The sequence below is a fragment of the Amblyomma maculatum genome, chromosome 1 (assembly GCF_055883805.1).
Source record: "Amblyomma maculatum isolate TAMU_Amacu chromosome 1, ASM5588380v1, whole genome shotgun sequence".
NCBI lineage: Eukaryota > Metazoa > Arthropoda > Arachnida > Ixodida > Ixodidae > Amblyomma > Amblyomma maculatum.
Window position 1 is genome coordinate 231,758,464 of NC_139344.1, and position 21,678 is coordinate 231,780,141.

General features: G+C 47.9%; 1 protein-coding gene and 1 pseudogene across 2 annotated transcripts in view; one reads left to right on the forward strand and one right to left on the reverse strand.

The window, feature by feature from the left end:
• The window catches only part of LOC146205887 (uncharacterized), a 37,374-nt gene extending 30,255 nt beyond the window's left edge, over nucleotides 1–7,119 (forward strand). Inside the window, exons 2-3 of one of the 2 annotated variants that reach the window (XR_014704282.1) lie at nucleotides 795–1,948; nucleotides 2,738–7,119. Coding sequence is in view for 1 of the 2 variants with exons in the window: in XM_084590552.1 (XP_084446678.1) it covers nucleotides 795–1,860 (1,066 nt within the window). In the remaining variant the exon portion in view is untranslated. Of the gene's footprint in view, nucleotides 1–794 lie in introns of both variants that reach the window. The other variant, XM_084590552.1, reaches the window with a different exon arrangement.
• A 10,043-nt stretch (nucleotides 7,120–17,162) lies between these two features.
• On the reverse strand, nucleotides 17,163–18,446 carry LOC146205888 (uncharacterized; annotated as a pseudogene).
• Nucleotides 18,447–21,678: the final 3,232 nt, after the last annotated feature.

Here is a 21,678-nt window from a genome sequence, read left to right on the forward strand (position 1 = left end):
TTAGTCACCGTATGGCACGCCCTCCCCCGCTTCACTTTCCCGATCCGATCTAGCTAACACAGTATGAAGCACCGTACTCTCCTCCACTCTTCGCGATCCGTCGACTCCCACCCTCGCATATTTTTGATCACTCCCTGTTCTGTAAAAAGCGGAGCCTCCCCACTTGGCCACCTGTCAACGATGTTTCAAACAGGCGCACAGACTGATTTCTCAGACGTGGGGATCACCTTGAAAATGTTACCATGTGATGTTGCACTCGTGACCAGACAACCTCGGTACGCCTAATGCACTTTCTCGCCGTCGCTGGCCAACGGACGGCCGCGCTTTCCGGTTCAATCTTTCGACCTGATTGTGTGTACATCCAGGGCTGCCATTGCGGACCATTAGGGGAAGCGCTCTCCCGCTGAGCCCTTAATGGAACAGGAACCCCAAGGCGCCTCAAGGGACGGTGGCTGAGATACGCTAATGCGGACACAGTAGACACGGAGGAGTGGCCAAGGCGTAGCGGGTGCTAGGAAACAGAATAAGTGACGCCTGGGGCTTGGCTTATCGATGGCTCTGCGTGCGTTTGGAACACAAGGGAAATGTGATCGGCAGAAAGCGGGAGCAGTCCGCCGTTGGCCCCTTGTCCCTTCGTCCGCACACTGTGAAGGCTCACTGTCCGCTTTGGCTCAGTCACACACCCCGGGGAGACAACTAAGTGCGGAATGGTTCATTTTCAGCGTGACGACTCTCACTGTGATACAATGTTCGTTTATTTTCGGCGCGAGATGACACAGTACTCCCTGTCGCAGGCGCGACGGAGCGGGCGGCCTGCCAGACCCGATGACGACCGCAGCCAACGGCTCGGTGGCCAGCTGGACGCGCGACGAGGACGCCGGCTCCGGCCAGAGCGCGGCCGTGCGGCTCACGCTGCTCTCGTGCGTGTCGGCGGCCGGCTCGCTGGGCGGCGTGTTCGTCATCAGCGCGGTGATCGTGATGGAGCCACTGCGTACACGCGGCAACGCGTTCCTGGTGTCGTCGGCGCTGGCGCACCTGCTGGTGTCTGCGCTGCTGCTGCCGTCCACGTGCGTCGCCATCCTGGCGGGAGTGACGCGCGACCCGGGCTTGTGTCACTTCCAGTGGGCGCTGCTCGTCGTCTGTCTGGTGGCCAGCCTGCTATCGTTCGCCTGCCTGGCGGCCAGCCAGGGGCTGGCTCTGCGGTGCTCGCGCGGCGCCGTGCTGGCCGCGGCCCTGGCCAGCTGGGCCGTGGCCGCCACTGTGGCGTTGGGCCAGCGCGGACTCGGTCTGGGCCCCACCTTCTGCGGTGGCGCGCCGGCCGCGAACAACGTGCCCTTGCAGGCGGCCGTAGCGGCGCTGTGCATCCTGCTCCCCGTGCTGCTCACCGTGCTGGGCTTCGGCGTGGCGCTGGCCCGCGCCCGGCGCCGCGAGCCAGACGGCGCGGCGCTCGAGCTGCTCAAGAGCCACGTGGCCGTGTACCTGCTCACACTGGCCATGTGGGTGCCCGGCGTGGCGCTGGCCGCCGTGTCGCTGAGCCGCCAGGTACCGCCGCACCTGGTGGACGTGGCCTGGTGGCTGGCGCTGTCGCACTCCTGCCTCTACAGCTACGTGTACGCCGCCACGCACCGGACGTTCCGCGTGGCCTTCAACAAGCTCTTCTTCTACTGCTGCTGCAAGAGCCACGTGACCTTCTCAAGGCCCTCGCGTGAGCAGCGCATCGGCCCGCAGGGCTCCGGCGTCGGCCTCAGGGTCCACATTATTCCCGCCATGAACATTTACTCGGCCAAAAAGGACTCCAGCCAGGCGGCCGTCAAGCACTGCGTCCAGGGCAAGGGGCTGCATTGCAGCTACGACCTTTAGCCGGCCTCTCTCGTCAGTGTGGTGCTACGGCGCTGACCTCTTCGCTCTGCTTCGCTGTGTGTTTTCAGTATTCGTTACAATGTCATCGGTAAGCGACCGCCGTGGGAGGTGTCGTTCGCCTATATCTAACGGTCCAGACGTGTGTCAGTGGAAGGTGTACTTACGTTCTTTTCCTCCTCCTCCCCATTCAATGTCTCGAAAGTTCTGTCGAGCTATGTGTAGCTGCATTTCGGAAAGAGCCGGGTGAGAAAAAAGGACGTAAGCATAGAGGATGGGCACGTAGTTTAATACGTTTGCATTCCGATCAAGGCAACGTCGCAAGCAGTTTCTTCCCTTATCAACAAAATTCAGGCAACTGCTTGTACAGTGGGTAACTTCGTGACTACCAAAACAAGAAATGTCATTCCGAGTAAATCTCCCAGCACATTTCTTCCATAGCAGCAGCAAGCAGAACACGAAAGTTCTAAAGCTACACTGCGGAAAGCTAGTAGAACAACGCCTCAACAACAAAGTATATCATGTCAATCTGCATCGCCCTTGCGATTCAGAGACGTCGAATTATGATCACACCTACATTCCTCGCCAAGCGTTCATTTGCTTGTACCGTTCACCAACGAAATATAGGCATTTGGTTTATCCCCCTAATTCTGAAAAAAAAAAAAAAGAAAACGTAAACAATTCAGGACAAGAGCCTGTATTGCCTCATAGATTATATAATTTAGGGGCTGCGTACATGAACAACAGTACCAGTGTTAGCACTATAAACTATAACAAAGCATTTAGAAAGTTGTGTTGTTGTTTTGTTGTGGCAAACTGTTAACAGCTGAACCATAACTTGGGATAATAACACTATTAATGATGCATTTATGCTTTGTAGGTGCTTTCGTACGACGAAGAGTGAATGAGGGCAAGTGAAAAGACGTGAGAAGAGCCGACTCCTGAGCTCAAGCTAGAATATTTTTGTTGTCAAATAAACGCCAACGCTGTCGCTAAGATTTTTCCTAATAATACCGAGTATTATTCTTGTAGGAAATTCGCATAATTGCCAAAGCAGCGTCGCCTTATTCAAACTCGGCTTTAGTGGCGACCACCAGACACACAGCACTTGGGTACAAATAGCCGAGGCTTGCTGGCGTCTGCTTTTACCGCAAAATTTTTGCAATGAGTTGCATTTCCATAAATGGCTAGGTTTTGCCGATAGATATGCTCTATTTTTTAAGGAAGTTTTTTTTTTCTTTTTTTTTTTTTCTCTTTCTGTCTTAGCCGCAACACAGTATTGCTATGTAGGCGCGCTGAAACACGCTTCGACTAAAACGTCCGCCGTGCAGACATCGAAAGCGGTCCCTTCGTGACCACGCGCATCGGTGAGGGGCGCAACCACAGTGCCAAACTATTTCACCAGATAAGTAGTTCTTAGGCTTAGGACAATAAGAGAGGAATCAAAAAAGCCCGAAATTTCAAAGTTTACACTCACATAGCAGCTGTAGTAGGCTTGAAAACGTACCAAAAAAAAAAAAACGCCATTAAAGTGCCTGTCACCTCTAGGACTGTTGGATAGATGGCCGGATAAGCTTCGAAGATCCAGTTTTCTCATGCTTTTTAGTTGAACAGTATGAATTTTCTGGCTTAAATCCACAATAGCGGAACGACCGCTTTGCACTGTTGAATCTTTCTTGTGTTACTTATTACGAGCGGAATTTCGCCTCATTGAAAATGGCACTGCTTTTTACCAGAGGAATAAATAATCGCGGTATTCAAAATTAGCTGTGGAGACTGAGTAAGAGCCCACTATTGTCAGCCAATTTACCTGACGCTAACTTAGGATGCGTAATTTCGTATTTAGTTTTCCACCGAAGCGTCATTTTGAGTGTTGAGCCGAACAAGAATAGAACCAAATACCCTGGTCCCGATTGGCAATTTATTCTTCCGAGCCGGAAAACGAGCAAGCTTACATCTCGTAAATGAACAAAGTCGATCCGGTTGAAAGTAATTGTCTCTCCTTTTAAATAAATTCAAAACTATTCAGAACTACACGTGGAAGCTCCTCAGGGAGCACTTGTATCAGTGCTGGTAGGCTGCAGCACTCAAGGCTGGGCTGAACTCGTTCGTCGGAGTGAAGCTTATAAACAACGTTTGGCCCTCAAATTTGACCCCTCCACAATGTCCTCACAGGCAACCGAGGACATTTCGCAACACTCGCCTAGCTCGTAAGGTACACCCTTGATCCAAAGTCTGCTAGCCACACGGTCTGCTCATCAGCCGTGCGATAGAGACAAACTCTGAGGCTCCACACTTCCTTGGGGGGAGCAAAAGCCCTCTTCTTTACATTCGAGTACATTTTCGTTTAAACGGATTCCTTGTATGCTTGGCTGCATAGTGTTCAAAAGCAAACCATATAGCCTGAATACCTTTGATCAGAGCTCCACTTCGACGCACCTCTGGGAAGATATGATAGTTAGCAGCGTCCTACCTCGTAGTTAAGGGGCGGCTAACATAACTCAACTAGTGCCGTAGGATCTCAGTTATAAACCTTTGTTGATTCCTGATGCGTTTAAAAAAAAAAAATCGTGTCTTTTGCTTCCATCAGCGCTTGTTCCCCCGACCCCTATGCTCGAGTGGCTACCACCAGCAAGTATTAGGAAACATTGCAGTTTCATCGCCTTTATATAAGCTCACTGGTGCAAAACGCGTGATTGAGATTTTTTTTTTTTTTTTTTTTGCCAGAATGTTCAGCGTGGGGGCACTCTGTAGTTAAGTTGCTCACTGATGGTGTTTTTGCATCGCAATATGCTTGTGTCATGATGATAATTCGGCAAGCTCATCGTCATACAGAAGCCTCACAACACTTCAAACCTAACGTTAACAACAGCAAGCGCATTATGCTCAGAACGAAACTCCAAAAGTGGGATTCGTAGTCGTGAATCGAAAATTATTGATGCGAGAGGTATAATTCTCCAATACTTCGGTGTCAGAAAGCCCATCGAATTTCAGAGCACGGGTGCACAGTTTATTCACGTGCTGACCTAGTGCGTGTCGCACGGGTGCAGTTCTCTGCACGCGCTTCCTTTGTCACGCTCTCCAAGAAGGTAACAAGAGAAAATGAGCATTCACGCCCTCTTCTCATTACACAAGCCGAGAATGAAGGCAACGAAAACAGCTGGCTCAGCGTTTGTCTCACTGCGAAGGTAAACTGCTCGCACAAATGAACAAGAGCAGCTGGTGTACTTAGGAATATGCCACTCAGGTTGGCCATGAGGCGGGACAGGATTAGCTTTATTTTATAACATAAGGGTAAACTAAGGTTTGGACAGAGCAAATGACATTTAGTGCAACGTATCAAGTACAGAAATGTTGTTGATGGGTGCCTTTGCTTTGGCTCACATTTTTCGTCGAGAAATTATGAAATCCGGGTTTTATGAATTTACGAGTTTTGTCGGTTTAAACAAACCTCAAGTAGAGGAGGAAAGCCTAAAAGTAAGGGAATGTCACCGGCACCGGGGAACAATTAGGTTAAAGCGAATAAAATTAATCAAATGAAATTGTGCCGGTTTTATAAAGTTTGTTTCTGTGTTGAATGGTCCGCATTTTTTATGCGTGTGTCTTGGGTATGGAATTTGTTACCTAAAAAAGTCGCGTGTACGCTTTGTGGGTATCGACGGCATTTTCTGGGGGAGCTTCTTTGCAGGTATACCATGCTTTGCTACTACAAAAATGAAATCGAGCTGAAGCTTGTGGTACCTGATGGCAGAATCAGAACGCTGCTTCATGCCGCTTAGGGAAGAGCTGTTTTGAACTGAGTCGATAATCAGAACGCAGTCACCTAAGTCTCAGGGCAGGTACGAATATGCGGTAATCAAAGCGAAACAATGACATACAAATCCCGCGTTCGCAATTGCGTCTATGTCCATTGCGCCCTGAAGTGAATGCATGAAATTTCTACCAGCCACGCTCTAACTATCGAAAACTTGGTAATACATTCGTGGCCCTCACTTACTGCGAGTTCGTTGAAAATTATTATTGGTGTGGCGTACTGACCTTTCGTTCGCGTTTAGTATATCTTTCTTTTTTTTTTTTAAAGCACTTCCATTTCGAATTAGCTGAACGCATGCAAACGCCTTTATTCTTATTTGTCGAGCGACACGGTATCCATACAACTATGAAGTACGCAAAGCCCATACTGGATGTTCCACATTTTCCTCCCGCAGGAAGCCTTGTGTGCATCTACCAAACTCGTCTGTGCGTGCATGCAACGGATGCGCCATTCGGCGCTTATCCCTAACGCCCCTTCAAGCGCACCGTATGGGCAACGTATAATCGAATTTCCTTAGGCACAATGTTCTCGAGCTCTATCCCGCATCCCTCGTCCCGCATCTTACTCTACCGACCATCCACGCTCCATCGTTTTCTTTTTTTGTGTGTGTGTGTATTGTGCGCCTCTGTCGCGATTCTTCCAACTGCAATGGAGAGTGTTTTAAAATTAAACAGAGTTGTCTCTAGGCCTTTCAGTCCGGTTTGAAACGATTCCTTTTTATCTGTACGGTGTACATGAAAAATACTGATTCTGTTTACCTCCGGTTCGGGAGAAGGAAGAAGGAAAAAAAAAAAGCAAAAAAACTTTCGATTCTGCTTTGTGGTTCTATTCCGGTTCGGCTCGCTTGGCATGAGCTTATAGGAAGTCGATCGATCAGTAGCAAACAGTGTGCCAAGACCGTTTACTCGTCAGCCTCGTCGCGCGCAGAGCTTCTTCGGGTCGCGTGAACCTCCTCCCGCGCACGCGTAACCTGGGGAGGCCGTCCTTGAGACTGATGCGGGCCGCCACGGCACACCTCGTCATTAGGTCCAAGCTTGAGCTAGGTCAAATGTTCCCGCACGGCATCCGCTGACGCGCGCCGTTCACACACGTACACGTACCTATACATGCACTCAGTCGTGCATGCGTCGCACACTTAAACTCACTTAACTATACACTGTCCAGATTAGCGCCACACAACGCACACCACGCATCACACGCGGAGTGATTCGTCGCCGTCCACAGCGCGCCTTTCGCCGAAAAAACAAGGCATCTCACATAGGTTGTGGATTAATCTTTTTTTTTTTCTTCATACCCTCACGCAGCGTTCTAGACTGCGTGGCAGCAGCGCACGCCTCTGCAAAGTTGTTAGCGATTTCATGATTCCTTCCACCAGACGGACTTTAGAGTCTAGGAACCGTGAACACTACAAATTCGCAGGACACAGTCTCATGCATTTTTTTTTTTTTTCTGTCGTCGCATCGACCGCGTCCGCGCTGGGAAACTCGCGAAGAAGTTGCGGTAACCGTGAATGTATTAAAACGTGCTTTAACAACTGTAGGCTTGCCTTTAAGGAGACAAAAAGTATCAGTGTGTATATATATATATATATATATATATAAAAGACTCATTGCTTTTCACACAAATTTACGCTGAACGAAGGTAAAAGCGAATGAATCAAGGAAAAGTAATTCTTGTGGCGTTAGGACTCACGAATAATGCTTGCTACTCGAAGACAGTTTTGCCGTCAAATAAATGACAAGTTTGGTACTACTGGGTGTCGCAAGAAGGGCTACCAAATTTTCGATAGTGCACCCCATACACTCTCCCGGATGCGCCCACAGCGTGTGAATAGAAGATACCGTTTTGTTGTCTCTGTACATAATTGTGTTCTTTGCAAAATATTGCAGAACAAACACGAATATTAGTTTGAGCGATGTTATGAAGTATAAAGGTGAGTGACCCACATCTAATGAAGCTCTCATAACGTTTTCACGATTCAAGATGTCTGGATTGAGAAATGAGAAACAGCTAAAGTAGTAGAAAATAAAAGTAGGCATAGTACCGAATGCGCAGAATTGTCCAGTCTCAGGTATGCATCGTAATGTGAAAAAGAAAAAAAAAATATCCTGCACTAGCGCATGCTGTACATTAAGTTTTATTTAGAGCGAGAATTCAAAGGCAAAGACTATAGTTATTGCAGGCCAAATAAAAATAAAAAAATCTGCCTTTCGTCATTCTGGTCACTGTGCTTTACGTAGAAGGGTTCGTTGGGAATAAAAACACGTGCATTCTTTCTGTATACAAAAATACACGCAGGGTTCCAGTTTGCCTCCTCCACCTCCCCCCATCCCCCTTCCCCGGCACTCCCGAATGCATATTCGGCAAGGGAGCGCAAGTTTTGTGGCCCGCGAGTGCAACATTGTACAAATGCTGTCGCCAGTATGATGCCCAGAAACGGTTGTTGTTTGTATACTCTGTAGCATGTTGTCTATATTTTTGTCTACTTATACAAAAGCGCGCATGCTCATGTCTGTGGACGTTTCGCATATTCAGGCTGCTCTCACACATGTAATTTGTTTCGTACAGCGCTACTTTGCTTCGTCCCCTTGCCTTCTCCGTGAACTTTCGGTTTATTTGTTTGTGTGTGCTTGTGCGTAAGTGCTGGTAGCAGGGAGCTCATATGAGCGCGCGATGAAACGTCTTATTGGAAGAGGGAGCGCTGAAATGAACGCAAACGGTCTTTCAAAAACGCACTGATACGCGTTCCGGGGCGCACGCCTGGATAGGCTCCGAATCCCGCACATCGCGCCAGGTTCAGGTGACTCGCTGTTATCGCTTCGTTTCACAAGTCTTACCGCAGCCGACGCTTCCAACGCTGCAAGGCTCCGCGAGTGTCGGACGCCTGCACTGGGTGAGCCACAATGCGACTAGCTTGCAGCGGGCTATATGTTGGCGCTTCTTGTCCAGCCTTGTCAACCCGCTTCCTAGACTGGTAGGCTTGGCCATGGACCTCGGAGACCATTTCTGTTCTGGTTTTTTATTTTATTTTTCGAGGGGGGGGGGGGAGGGGGAAAGTCCAGTGCAGGCGCCGAGCAGTCGCGGATCAGGGACTCCAAGCACAGGCGACGGTGCTGGCGAAACGAAGCGCGTGGGCGCGAGGATTATGTCGACCAGGTACTCCAGCCGGCGTCCGCGAGGCGGCACCAGGCGTAGAAGGATAGTCATTGAGGAAAGTGTGTGCGCAATGTGGCTCCGGCAGAGTCGTGCTGCCATAGCGTGCCCGTGCGCCGTTCTGTTGTACTGCATACTCTACCTACATGTGCATTTCACGTGGCCGACGGAACGGAGAGCAGAACGAGAGGATATTTTTCAATGGGAGGAGGTGGGTAGGGAGGGGGTTCTCATTCGTCGGTCAACGTGCTTTTGTCAGTGTGTTGTTACATCTGTACGTTTTACAAGCCTTTTACGAAATTGTGCACTGCTTGTGTGTACATGATAATAAAACTGTTGCTGGTATCTTTGTAAAAGCCGGTGTTGTAGTTCCTTTATGAAAATAAAGCTGAAACGGCTGGATAAAAACAGCCGGCTATTCCAGACGCGCGCTTTAGAAAAGAAAAAAAAAAACTGCAGTGACGGGGTCTGCTTTCGATGAGCTCGGCTTTGCGCGGCGATGATATGAACAAGTTGCGTAACGGTTGCGTAATGCGGGCGAAATCTTGATTTAAATGACGGTCTAGCGTTGAAGCAGGCAATGAGAGCGGAGTACGTCCATAAGTGATCGGGGCAGATCGGAAGCGCAAGAAAAATAATCGGACAGGAATTACATTCATTCGAAACACATTTGCAAGACATTCGTTATTTACGAGCCGCAGCTTACTTACGTATCTGCTAACGAAACTATTTATGACAAATATGTCTCGCTAGTACGTTCTTGTGAGAAAGAAAGATCTGAAGGCTAGCGAAAAATGTCGAAAAAATTTGGAGAACGCTTAAGCTTCGCCTTCAAGAGTGGAACGCGATAGCGTCATTGCACCTCGTCGAGAAAACTTATTAAACGCAAGGGTATTGGGACATCCTCGCACCGGTACCCGCGCGGCCCGAAGGGGAGAAGCGGGTGAGCGAAGATAGTGATCTAAAGAAAGGAAAGACGCTTGATTCTACAACCCGTGAGGGTGCACGGCGAAACATCCGGGGCGAGTGGCGCGCCACGTGTCGGGGCAGCGCCGCACATTGCGAGGAGGGATTCTTGTCTGTTTGCCGCAAGATGGCTCTGCATGTGCGCAGAGCGCAGCAGAAATGTAGTGGAAACGTACTTCGCTGCTCGTGTAACTGCGACTTCTGTAAGTAACATGCTCATAATTACCGATATACACCGCAGTATAACGTTCTACGGCACGTTTCTAAGGCAACACCGCATTCACTAGAAGCGCTTTTGTACCGCTTTCAAGCATCGAACTCGTGGCTGAGTGGTAGCGTCTCCGTCTCACACTCCGGAGACCCTGGTTCGATCCCCACCCAGCCCATCTTGGAAGTTGCATTTTATTTATGAAGTGCATGCCAAGATTTATCGCTCACAGCCAACGCCGCCGACGCCGACGACACCGGCTTTTCTGCGACACGAGCTCCTTAACGCTACCGCGTTAATACGTCTACGTATAGAGCAGCTAACGGAAGAATGAAAATTGTCAGGTGTAATTTTAAGGGCACACAGACGGCAGCGCTGGTTACAGAGCTAACGGGGATATGAGATGTCGCACGGATTACAGTAGGTGTGAAAATGGGCTGAAAATATAATATGCGTGGTCTCCCTGAGAGAGAAGGTGAATACCGGTGAAAACAAAGACGTACTTCTCTCTTTTAAGTGGGCGAACAGCGGCGAGAACCGAAGCAGGGTCGAGACAGAGAAGGTGTGCGCCACAGAGTAGACGTCGCTTAGCGCCGAGCGCTTTTCGAAGAAACCTGCTGAGCCCGAACGCCGAGGAAGTAACGCTTTCGAAATATAAAAAAAAGGATATGGCTATATACGCCCCGTGCACCGCCTATAGCGGCGCTACTGAAAGCCGCCTAGAGGCCGTTTTCAAAAGTCCTCCCGGGATAAGAGTTGCGGCTGCTCATGCGTTGCTGCGAGGATTGCCGTTACTCGTGGCGGCGTTTTCTTCTTTTTTTTTTTTATATACTGCCGTTTTTCTCTACGGCGGTCTGTACCTTAAAGTTAAAGTTGGTCTTTGTGTAGAAGCGAAAACATTGATGACGCTACAACCATCTGCATGGCAGAAAGTAATGCGTACACTCACCAAGTGCCTCCTACAAGCAAGCGCTAAATGACCAGCTGCGTTTTTGAGCCCTGTTTCACTGGGAGTATGCTGCATCGACTGACCAATTCAAAACAATAATGCCTGTTCTTTTTTCCTTGTTTTTCATTTACCCTGTCCTTATTTTGCAAGCTCTTTTACATATGCTCACGGTGACGCGCCTCGATCCATTATATGAGACATCCTTTAAATCGTGCCAGTACCGCTCTCTTATAGACATATCGCTTCATCGGTCGAATTCACAAGACTTCAATGCGATGTCGCTAATGGTCCCGTATCGAAGGAAATTCGGCGCCGTGAACGAAAAACCTCGATGGAAAATCCAGGAGCAGTTTGAAATGTTCAGATTAAAAATAATTTCTTAAGGAAGTTCCGTAACTGAAAGAAGATAATTAAGTGAAATTGAAAACTGAGTGAACTTCGAGTGGGGGTGGAAATCGAACCCGTGACTTTCGTGTTGCGACAGACACACGATCGTAGGTCGCGAAGGCTCGCTGGTTCAAGCTAAATAAAAGCCTACTGAATTCGCAATGTGAACGAGGTCCGACAAAGCAATCACGTTTTGATCTTAATAGGCAATGCTTAAATAAGCGCCCCGATGTTTAAATCATCCCCCACGGACTTAGCCGTAACGAAGGACTGAATCGTGGTGACGACACGTTTTATAGCGCATACAGTCAAAAACTAGTGAAACGCGATAAAGCGAGCGCGTATACACCCTTCGCTTCGTAAAGATTGTGAGCTCAGGTAAAAGTACAAAATATTTCGAGGTGCGGCTCTTAACAAGCACCGCTTATGGGCCCATGAATGCATGTGGCCATGCGCTTGGAGCAACGTTTATTCATTAAATCTTATGCCTGACGCTCATCATGTCCGTCTTCACTTCACACTCAGGACCTATTAATGGCTTCAAAAATTAAACGCCACAAAAATATGCAGCACTGCACGAAGTAAACGAACTATTATAGGTTTACGCAGTAACCAACATAATTTTTTTTTCCTGTACCTAAACGCGAATGGTACCGATCGTCAGAAAATTTACGATGATGCGCCAGTATTGTTCGAAGTGCTTTCAAATCGAAATATAAGACGGAATAAATGACAAGCGGCTTGTTAACGCGAAGTGAACTCGAACAGTACGCTCTCGGTCGTATTGTTTGCCGAAATGGGACGAGTAAACACAATCTCCAGCGCATTTTTTGTAGCTTTCGAACATTTACCGAAAGTAAAACTATTCCTGGAGATGCTCTGTAGTTTGTGTCACAGAACATTGGTAGCGGAGGCTGTTTATGCAACTATGCAAACGACGCGGGAAAACGAATTCATGACGCGAGGACTGCATATATAGAAACACACGGCTAACAGGCGACGCGGCCGACTCCACTTCCGGATTTACTTTGACCTCCGCCACTAGTGGCATGGCCATCGCTTTGCACGGGGCATGGGCGCTGCCATTTTGTGTAGGTGGCGCCACCTATCGGCTAAGCTGAGAACAACCGCCATGCTGGTATGTGCGGTCGCATCCACGGAACAGGAGAGAAGCAGAGCATATCGGCATCTTGGAGCTTTCGCATTCAAATTTTTGCGTTCTGGAATAACCTGACTGAAAGAAGAAAGCTTTTCAGAAGCAGTCAAGCCATTGGGTCAGAAATGACTGCGAATTATGCGCCTAGTCGGGTCGGCCGAGCACTACAAGCTTGATTACAATACAGTGTGGAAATTTTATACATCACAGAGATGCCACAAGTCGCGAGGGGAGTGAAGCAAGTAATGCTAGGCAGTTTTCGCCCTATTTTTTTTTATCCTTGACTGATTTCTAGAGACGGGCTACCGTAACAGCAAGCGAACGTAGCCATTTCATGACATTTTTATGAGCAATGCTATCGTGCTAGATTTGTTGGGTCAACCGATCATGCATATACTCTGTTTAGTGCTTGGATGGTTACTGAATGGAATTCTCACACCTACATTGGGGTTCTGTTCAAAATGATCCATTCTCCATTTCGGGTCCATTTACTCTAAGTCACTGTTGTTTGGGTGATAAATCCACGCTGTTGTAGCTTCCATAGCGTTGGCTATCTGGTTATCTGGTGGTTAGATTTCAGCATTGTATGCAAGACTCAGCCACCAGTTTGCGGGTGCGCGCGGTGAGTGGCGATAACTCGTCGATGTCGGGAGCAGTTACCCTGAAATTTCTGTGACTGGCCCCTAGCTGCGTTCATCTGATGCGGCCGTGATTCTGACGCCCGGACAGATAAAGTAAATGGTAAATTGATCATTATGGAATAGTGACTCTATCAAATAATGTCCCAATAACCTCAACGAAAGTTGCTTAACTTTATGAACAATTATTTCATAGCCCCGTTGTTGTCGAAAAATATCCTTATTTTAAGGAACGGCTGTTGTTTTCATGGCCACATTCACATTTATTATAGGCAGCAAAAACTTTGCGAGATGCGTGTCTTTAGAAAAAAAAATATTGTAGTGCTGTTTCACTGAATAATAGGTTCACAACCAATTTATTAGGCATCGTTGTCTTCAAAAGGGACATGCATGTTCTTTCGTATCTTCATAAACCTCAGGTGACTGTGCCGAAATAGTTTTTCTTCGCCAAACGGCATCTCGTAATTTTTCTCCCGCAAAGAGTATCATCCGCATGTTGCACTACAGCTGCTTGTTGCACGGGTATTTAGCGTTTCCTGTCCCTTCTCTACAAACACAGCTTTCGGAACTCGCACGAAAAGCTGCTAAGGCGAAACACTTTCGGTTGGTGTTTGAAATTCACAGACTGCTGGTCTTCACCTGATTTAAATAGTTGCAACTGGAACAGCGTACAGCCACACGCATGCATACCACCGCTGTTATTTATATTTACTTTTAATAATCTGCTCTCGATTGTTAATTTCTTCTTGATTCGAACAACACAGTAAAGAAAAAAAAACGTTTTGCTAGTCACGGCACTCGTTAGCAGCTAAGCTGCGGCCGGCAGAAATGAAACGAAAAGGGAGAAGAAAAGAAAGGAGCGAAAAGAAGAAAGAATAGGGGTAGGGGTAGGGTATGTAAAAAGCCTACAAAATATTAAAGAAAAACTGTAAACATAGCGCACCGCACGTGTCAGCAGGGCAGCTTAGACCTTTGTTCTGGTATTCAGGACGCTTTGTGAGCAAAAGACTGCGTAGCAGGTGCGCTTTCTGCGTAGAATGCCCTGGCGCCCCCGCTGCTACCACCGCATCCCTACATACCATAGAGGAAAAGTGACGCTGCGCGCTCCGGTTAGAGGCTATTTTCCTCCTAGCCTCGAAAATGGTCATACACACTCAAAAAAAAAAAAAAAGTTCAATACAGCTTTCGGCCGTCTTGCGCACCACATACAATTCTTATTTTGAGTTAATTAGTTAAAGTAATTTACTGAAGTTACTAAATATCAACTTTATATTCTATCCCATACTAACTTGCAACACTATGAAAGCTAGGAGACCTCTCCAACCAATCACGCGAATTCATTGAGCGTGTTCCAGCGCGCTGCATCTCCTGCACATAGTCTACTCGCGGCGTGTGGACATATGATCGCAAAAACGCATATACCCTGTCTGCGTATTAAACCCTGAGAAAACATTCGGAAGTTGTAGGATAGCATTTTGTGTGGCGTTACGCTGTTTGCAACATTTTCACATTTAGTTGAGCGTACCCAAAGAAGCTAGGGCGATAACTTCGGCTTTGTGGCGACATGGGGTTTTCGGACAGAAATTTGCTTTGTCAATCAGCCGACTTTCTTCTTTAGCCTAGGCGAGGCAGAATCATGACTGGTAATGGAAAATAAACAGATCTTTGAGCTTATAGATGTCGCTGTAGGGGATATGAGGTCAAAAGGAAGTCGGATGCGCCGTTTGTGATTAGCGAACGTACTGAAAACTCTAGTAAGAATGACGCGTTCACTCCCGAAGCAAGACGTCCTCCTTCGAAGCGGGCCGTCATGCCAGCAACGTGATTTTATCATACGCGACAGTCGTGAACGCTAAACTCTAAATGTTTGTAATGCGAGCGTACGTTAAGGCTACATTTGAAATAACGCTTCACAAATGCGCACTTGCGCACACTTCATCCCATGTGCTAGTATGGACATTTTATACAGGCACTACATCACGAAGCGTCACAACGTCGCCTCTGCACTCAACGCAGCTTTGGTAGTGCTGGAAGGAACTACTTCGAAGGAACTACTTCGAAGGAACTATTTCGTGGATCATGGGCAATAAAGGGGAATTGCTAAGTCGCAGAGCATCTTTAGAAACCCCCATTTGTGATAAAGAAAGCCTCGCGTATAACTTTTTCCGGGCTCTAAAGAAAGGCCACGAAATGAAATAAAAATATCACGTGACTAGCGCATTTGCTCTACAGTCACGCTGCTTTCAAACGCGGTTTGAATATGTTAATGGTGGTTGTACCATGACACGCGCCAGACGAAGGAACCATTGTCAACATATCGGCCTGCCTCTGCAATGGAACGATTTTTTTCGTTATGCAAAAATGTGCCCAATTAAAATATTTTACATGCATGACACAGTGTGAATGAACAAGGTACCATTGTAATATAAATATCAGGAGGAAATTGCAATAACAATGCTACCTTTGCAAAAACAAATCTCTGCATACGCAGACAATCCTGCGCCCAGAAAGTACGGTCAGCAATGGCATTCTACCCCCTTCCATTTTCTCCCCCGAAATGTCATCAAGCAATATACCTCCTCGAACTTGTCGGGGTGCATCTCCGCGAGGCGTTGGCCATAGCTGATTTCGCCAAACCCCAGCTGCAGATTAGCACGATCGTGGCGCGCGAATGTGTTAGTCAACGTGGGGGTGTATATATATATATATATATATATATATATATATATATATATATATATATATATATATATATACACACCCCCACGTTGACTAACACTTCATTTTTCTCCCTTCAGCGCTGCCTGACATTTCCCCCTTCTCAGACGAAGCCCCCTAGGCTGTTAGTCAAAGTCCCGATCGAGTCTTGAGAGTAGCAGAGCGTCATCCTTGTGACATGCACAACTTGTGTTTTCCGAGGGAGGCGGCCTTGGGAAGATTGACGAGACATCACGTAATTCAAGTCATTGATCCGAGTGAACACAATAAATTGGCCTGTGTAGTGCGACAACAGCTTCTGGGACAAGCCACGCTTGCGGAGAGGCGTCCAGGGCCATACTAAGTATCCGGGAAAGTAGCAGACGTCCTGGCGCCGACGATAGTAGCGCTGCTTAGGGCGGTCCTGCGAGGCCAGAGTGCGTAACCAGGCAAGCCGACGAGCCTCTTAAGCGCAACAGAGTGTGCATGGAAACAGAAGGCTCGGTGTCGAGAGAGAACGGTAAGGTGCAGTCGAGAGAACTTGGAGGCGGATGGGCACAGAAAATGAAACATGGGCTATAAGCAGTTGTTTCATGCCTCGAGGTGTTATAGGCATATGTAATGAAGAGAAGCCCGTCATCCCAGTTCTTTGGGGAGAGTCGACATACATCGCAAACATGTTCGTCAGTGTCCGGTTTGTGCGTTCAGCTAGGCCGTTTGTCTAGGGGTGGTACGGTGTAGAGTGTCGGAAGCGGTAAGAACAAAACAGATCCCGTTTCACAACATCTGTCCTAAACTGGCGGCCGCGGTCATTAATAATGACACGAGGAGGCCCATGACGGAGGACGACAGCGTGAAGAAGAAAGAGCAAGACGTCAGCGGCGGTGGCGGAAGGGATGGCGGCAGTTTCACCGTAACGCGTGAGATGATCAACGCATACGATGACCCAGCGATTGCATTTGGACGAGCGGGGAAACGGGCCTATTGTGTCAACACCCACTTGCTAATATGGTCTTGTCGGTGGCGTCACTAAGCGGTCCGGCGGAGAAGTGGTGGGAAGCGTGGGAAGCTTGAACTGCTGGCACTGCACACAGGGGGTCACGTAACGCGGTATCGTGCGACGCATATCTGGCATTGCGTGTAGAACAAAGGAGTAGAGGCTAGCCGGAACGATGAGCAAGAAGCGCACACTGCCAGACGAGAGAGCGAGAGAGAGAGAGAGAGAGAGAGAGAGAGAGAGAGAGAGAGAGAGAGAGAGAGAGAGAGAGAGAGAGAGAGAGAGAGAGAGAGAGAGATAACTTTTATTCGCAGCTGTAGCCTAAACACCATTCGTTCCCCTAACCGTCAGCCGGAATCCCTTGGGACTCGGCGGCGGCCAGGGCGAGACCGATGACTTTGCTTTGCTCTTCTGCTTCGTGATTGAGTAATAAGGTCTCCCAGGATTCTACATTTCTATTCAGATCTTTATAAAATGGACAGGTACAGACCACGTGGACTAGGTCTGCTATGTTATTGCAGTGATTGAAGACTTCCGGATGCCATCTACTGTCCAGTTGAGGGTTTGGAAACACCTCCGTTTGCAATTTCCTCCACATGATTTCTTTTCTACTGACCTGTTTATTCGCTGTTGGATAGGTCTTACGACCGAGCTTGTAATGAGAAATTATTTCAGTGAATGTTCTAAATTTGTCACCAGAAGGGAGGAGTTCCTCGCGTGGAGGCAGCGCCTCAACGGCCATCGTCCGGAAAGTGAGCCCTCGGGCGATCGCATGCGCCTTCTCGTTCCCCTCAAGGCCCAGATGAGCCGGAGACCAGATCAGTGCGATTTTCTCTGGTGGCACTTGCGCTTCTTTCAAAATTCAACAGCTTTCAACAGCAGAGATTCTGCACATATCGTAATTCCTAATGGCTGCCTTAGAGTCACTGCCTGTCACCCTTGTACCCTTTCGGGTTGTTGCTAGAGCAATGGCAACTTCTTCTGCCTCAGTAGAACTTGTGTTTTTAACGGTGCAGCACGAGACCAGGTCTCCATTCTCACAAACCACTACCGCTGTATGTGCTGCCTTGGTATTTTATTCGGCAGCATCCGTGTAGAGCACATCGGATCTAGCTTCAAATCTTACCTGTGGGACCCCAACCCTATCTTTGCGTCTACCTTTGTGAAATACCGGATGCATGTTATTTGACAGCGATGGAATTTTAAGTTTATCCCTAGTTGCTCTAGGTACGTTATCTGTCCGCTTTGAACACTCCAAAGACTCGAACGCAAGGCGCTCCATTATTTTCCTTCCTGTTTTGCTTCTTAAATGTCTTTGATGCTGCGACACCGTGGCGTCTTCTACGAGCTCATTCAGTGTTGTTGGAGACACCCAGCCTAGAAGCTTTGCCGTCGAAGTGTTCGGAGGAAGACCTAGTGCGGTTTTGATCCTTTTTCTGATTATGATTTCAATTTTGTCTTTTTCTGCTTTGGTCAGCTTCAAATAGGGGGCAACGTATAGCACACGGCTTATAACGAGAGCCTGAACCAATCTCAAAAGATTTGCCTCCTTCATCTCGGCATGCTCGTTAGAGATACGCTTGAGTAGCCGGCATGTCTGGCTGGTGCTCGCTTCAAGTCTCATTATAGTTTCAGTGGTTTTACCATTTGCTTGTATGCGCAGCCCTAGCACTCTGATACTGTCTACGGTAGGAATGGTGTTGTCATTCACTCGTAAAACAATATCAACTCTTGCAAGGGGGAGTGTTACTTTTTTTCTTTTCTGAGATGACAGATAAAGAGCCTATGACTTTTCTGCCTAGCATTTTAATCCAATCGGCTCGAGCTATTTCTCTATTATAACTATATGGCCCTCTGAAGTGTGCTCTCAATTTGTAAGTACATCACTACCCCTGTTCATCCACAGCGTCAGGTCGTCCGCATATATGGTGTGATGGAGGTTTGTCATTCCATTCAGCTGCCCTGGGAGCCCAATCATTGCTACATTAAACAGGGTCGGAGAGAGGATGGACCCTCGCGGCGTCCCTCTATTCCCTAATTCAGTGTTTTCTAGTGACTGTCCACCAATACTGATGGTTGCAGTCCGATTTGAGGGGAAGTCCCTCATATAGTTATATATCTTTTTTTTATTGATACTGCAATCCCGGTGTTGGTATTTTAGCACGGTGGGGATACAAACTAAGCAGTTTAACAAAACAAGCAAAAATAAACAAAAATAACAGCACAAGTTGAAGCTTTTCTGCATCATTAGGAACACAACAATTAAACATATACACGCAAAAAAAAAAAAAAAACTAGGTGATATGTTGCTTCACGCCAACATTTAGCGCACTAAGGTATTTGTTTTCTTTTTTTTTTTTTTGTAGTGCAAACCATCGCGAATGCAGAAAGGGTTCGCAGATATCTGAACACGAGCTTTTTCAAAAAGCAGTACAAAGTCTCGATCATTGCGCTGTTCTCGCTGAAAAGTGGCAAAATCCAGGAATTGTAGGAAACGCTATTTTTTTTTTGTTTCTTTTTTTTTTTTCTGTCGTCAAAGTTGTAGTCATAGCAATCACCAGAGGCAGTCAGCGACGGCGTGTTGGCGGTCACTTTTGTGAGACACAGTAATGTTGAACTCCTGACGGCGAAATGCCCAGCGGGCCAAACGGCCGCACGGGTCGCGCAGATTCACCAGCCAGCAAAGCGAATGATGATCGGTGATGACTGTAAAGGCACGTCCATAAAGGCACGAGCGAAACCGCTGTACGCCGAAAACAACAGCAAGACACTCTTGCTCTGTCACGATATAATTGCGCTCAGACTTGCTGAGGGTGCGACTTGCGACAGCGTGTTTATTTCCGCCGTGCCGTTGTGTGAGCACAGTAGCCACGCCGATGCTGCTGGCATCAGCGTGGAGTTCAATGGGAGCTGTCGGGCTGAAATGGCGCAGTATGGGCCGCGAGGTAAGAATAAACTTGAGCTGGCGAAACACAGAACAGAATCACATTTGGGAGTCCATTTGAAAGGAATATCTTGCTGCAACAGGCATGTGAGCGGGTAGGCTACGTCAACAAACTTGGGGATGAAGCGCCGAAAGTAAGAGCAAAGTCCCAAGAAGCTCGTGAGTTCTTTCAAAGACTTGGGCTCTTTGACGCAGTTGACAGCTTCAATCTGACTGAAATCAAGTTTCCAGGTCACTGGCCAAGGCGATCGTCGGCGGTGAAGGCCTCCCAGGCACTGCTCCACTTCATGAAAACCACGGGCGTGATCGATAGGCTGTGATTTTGCTGTTATGTGACGTGGTACCACGTCACATAACAGCAAAATCACAGCCTATCGATCACGCCCGTGGTTGAAGTCAGTATATAGTGACATCAAAGACATACGTATGTCTTTGATGTCACTATATACTGACTTCAACCATCCCTTTCCTTCTTTTCATCTTCCTTATTCAATCTTCTCTGGGCCCGGCCTAACACCGTCTTTGTCAAACCAGATATGCCCGAGCACGTTCCCCGAAGCGTACGAGACCGGCTTTCTACATGCAGAACAGCTAAACGGTTGTTACGCTCGGCGAAGGTCCTCCCGAAAATCACTGCGTCATCTAGGTAGAACGACAGGACGAAGATAGCTACACGGCATGAAAGAGCACTGAACAAAGGTAGAGGGGGGGGAGGAGGACCTCAGTTCGCAGGTCGAGCCAACGTTTGTCTTCGTCTGGGCGCCCAGACGAAGAAAAGTTCACTTGTCGAAACGTTGGCTCGACCGGCGAATTGAGGCTTCCCCCCCCCCCCCCCCCCCACACCCTTCTTTCTATCCTTGTTCAGTGCTCTTTCATATACGTCATCTAGGTAACAACGCAAATTTCCCACTTCAGTTCATGCAAAAGGGTGTTCATAAATCTTTCAAAGGTAGCCGGAGCGTTGCATATGTCGAACATTATATTCATATAACCCACCTGGAGTCACGAACGCAGTGTATTCTTTGTCTTTGGGATGCATCAGGATCTGCCATATCCGGACCGTGAATAAACAAAGGAAAATTAGAAAGCTGAATGGAGGCAGCCTATGGGATCATCAACTCGCGGAACCGGATAAACACCTTTTGTTTTCTGAGGTGTTCAGGTGGCGATAGTCGACACAAAATCGCCATATGCCATCTTTCCTTTTCACGAGAATCACAGGGGCCGCCCAGGAACTCGGCGATTCCTGAATAATTCCTTGTTGCAGCATATCACGGGCCTGTTCACCAAGTATCTTACATTCTGAAGGTGCACGCTATGGCGTCTGCAAACCCGGGTGTGCAGACCCGGTGTCGATCATGTGATGTGTGCAGGAAGGTGGAATCGGTGATGGCTGGTCTCGAGAGAGTTTGAACACGTCCACGAAATTCAAAAGAACTTTCATCAATATCTGGCGGTCGTTGATATGTAGCGATTTGTTTATCATGGACAGGAATTTGGAAACGGTCAGATCGGGACGCCTAGTTGAACGAGCAACGCCGTCCACTCACTGTATACGGCGATTGACACAGAAAGGCTTCAAAGTCGGCGAGTTTCAAATCACGTGTAAATACGGTAGGTTCGTTGGAATGATTGACAGTCCAAAGCGTGGCATTGCCCTCGTTCACTCGAAAACGCTGCGGAGCACCAGTACACTCTTTTTCGAGCCGGCAAGGGAAGTGGGTTTCACCAGAGCATCGAAGGCATTGGAAACCACTCCCGAGGACACAACTAGGACGAAGATGGCGGACATCGCCGTCACAACGGTACCTTCGAAGACAGAAAATGCTTGGGGAGCCCGTGGCGATTCTTCTATGAGGGCCGATCGAAGGCTAGGGCTTATCGATATCCCGCCACTGTGGAAATTGAGAGT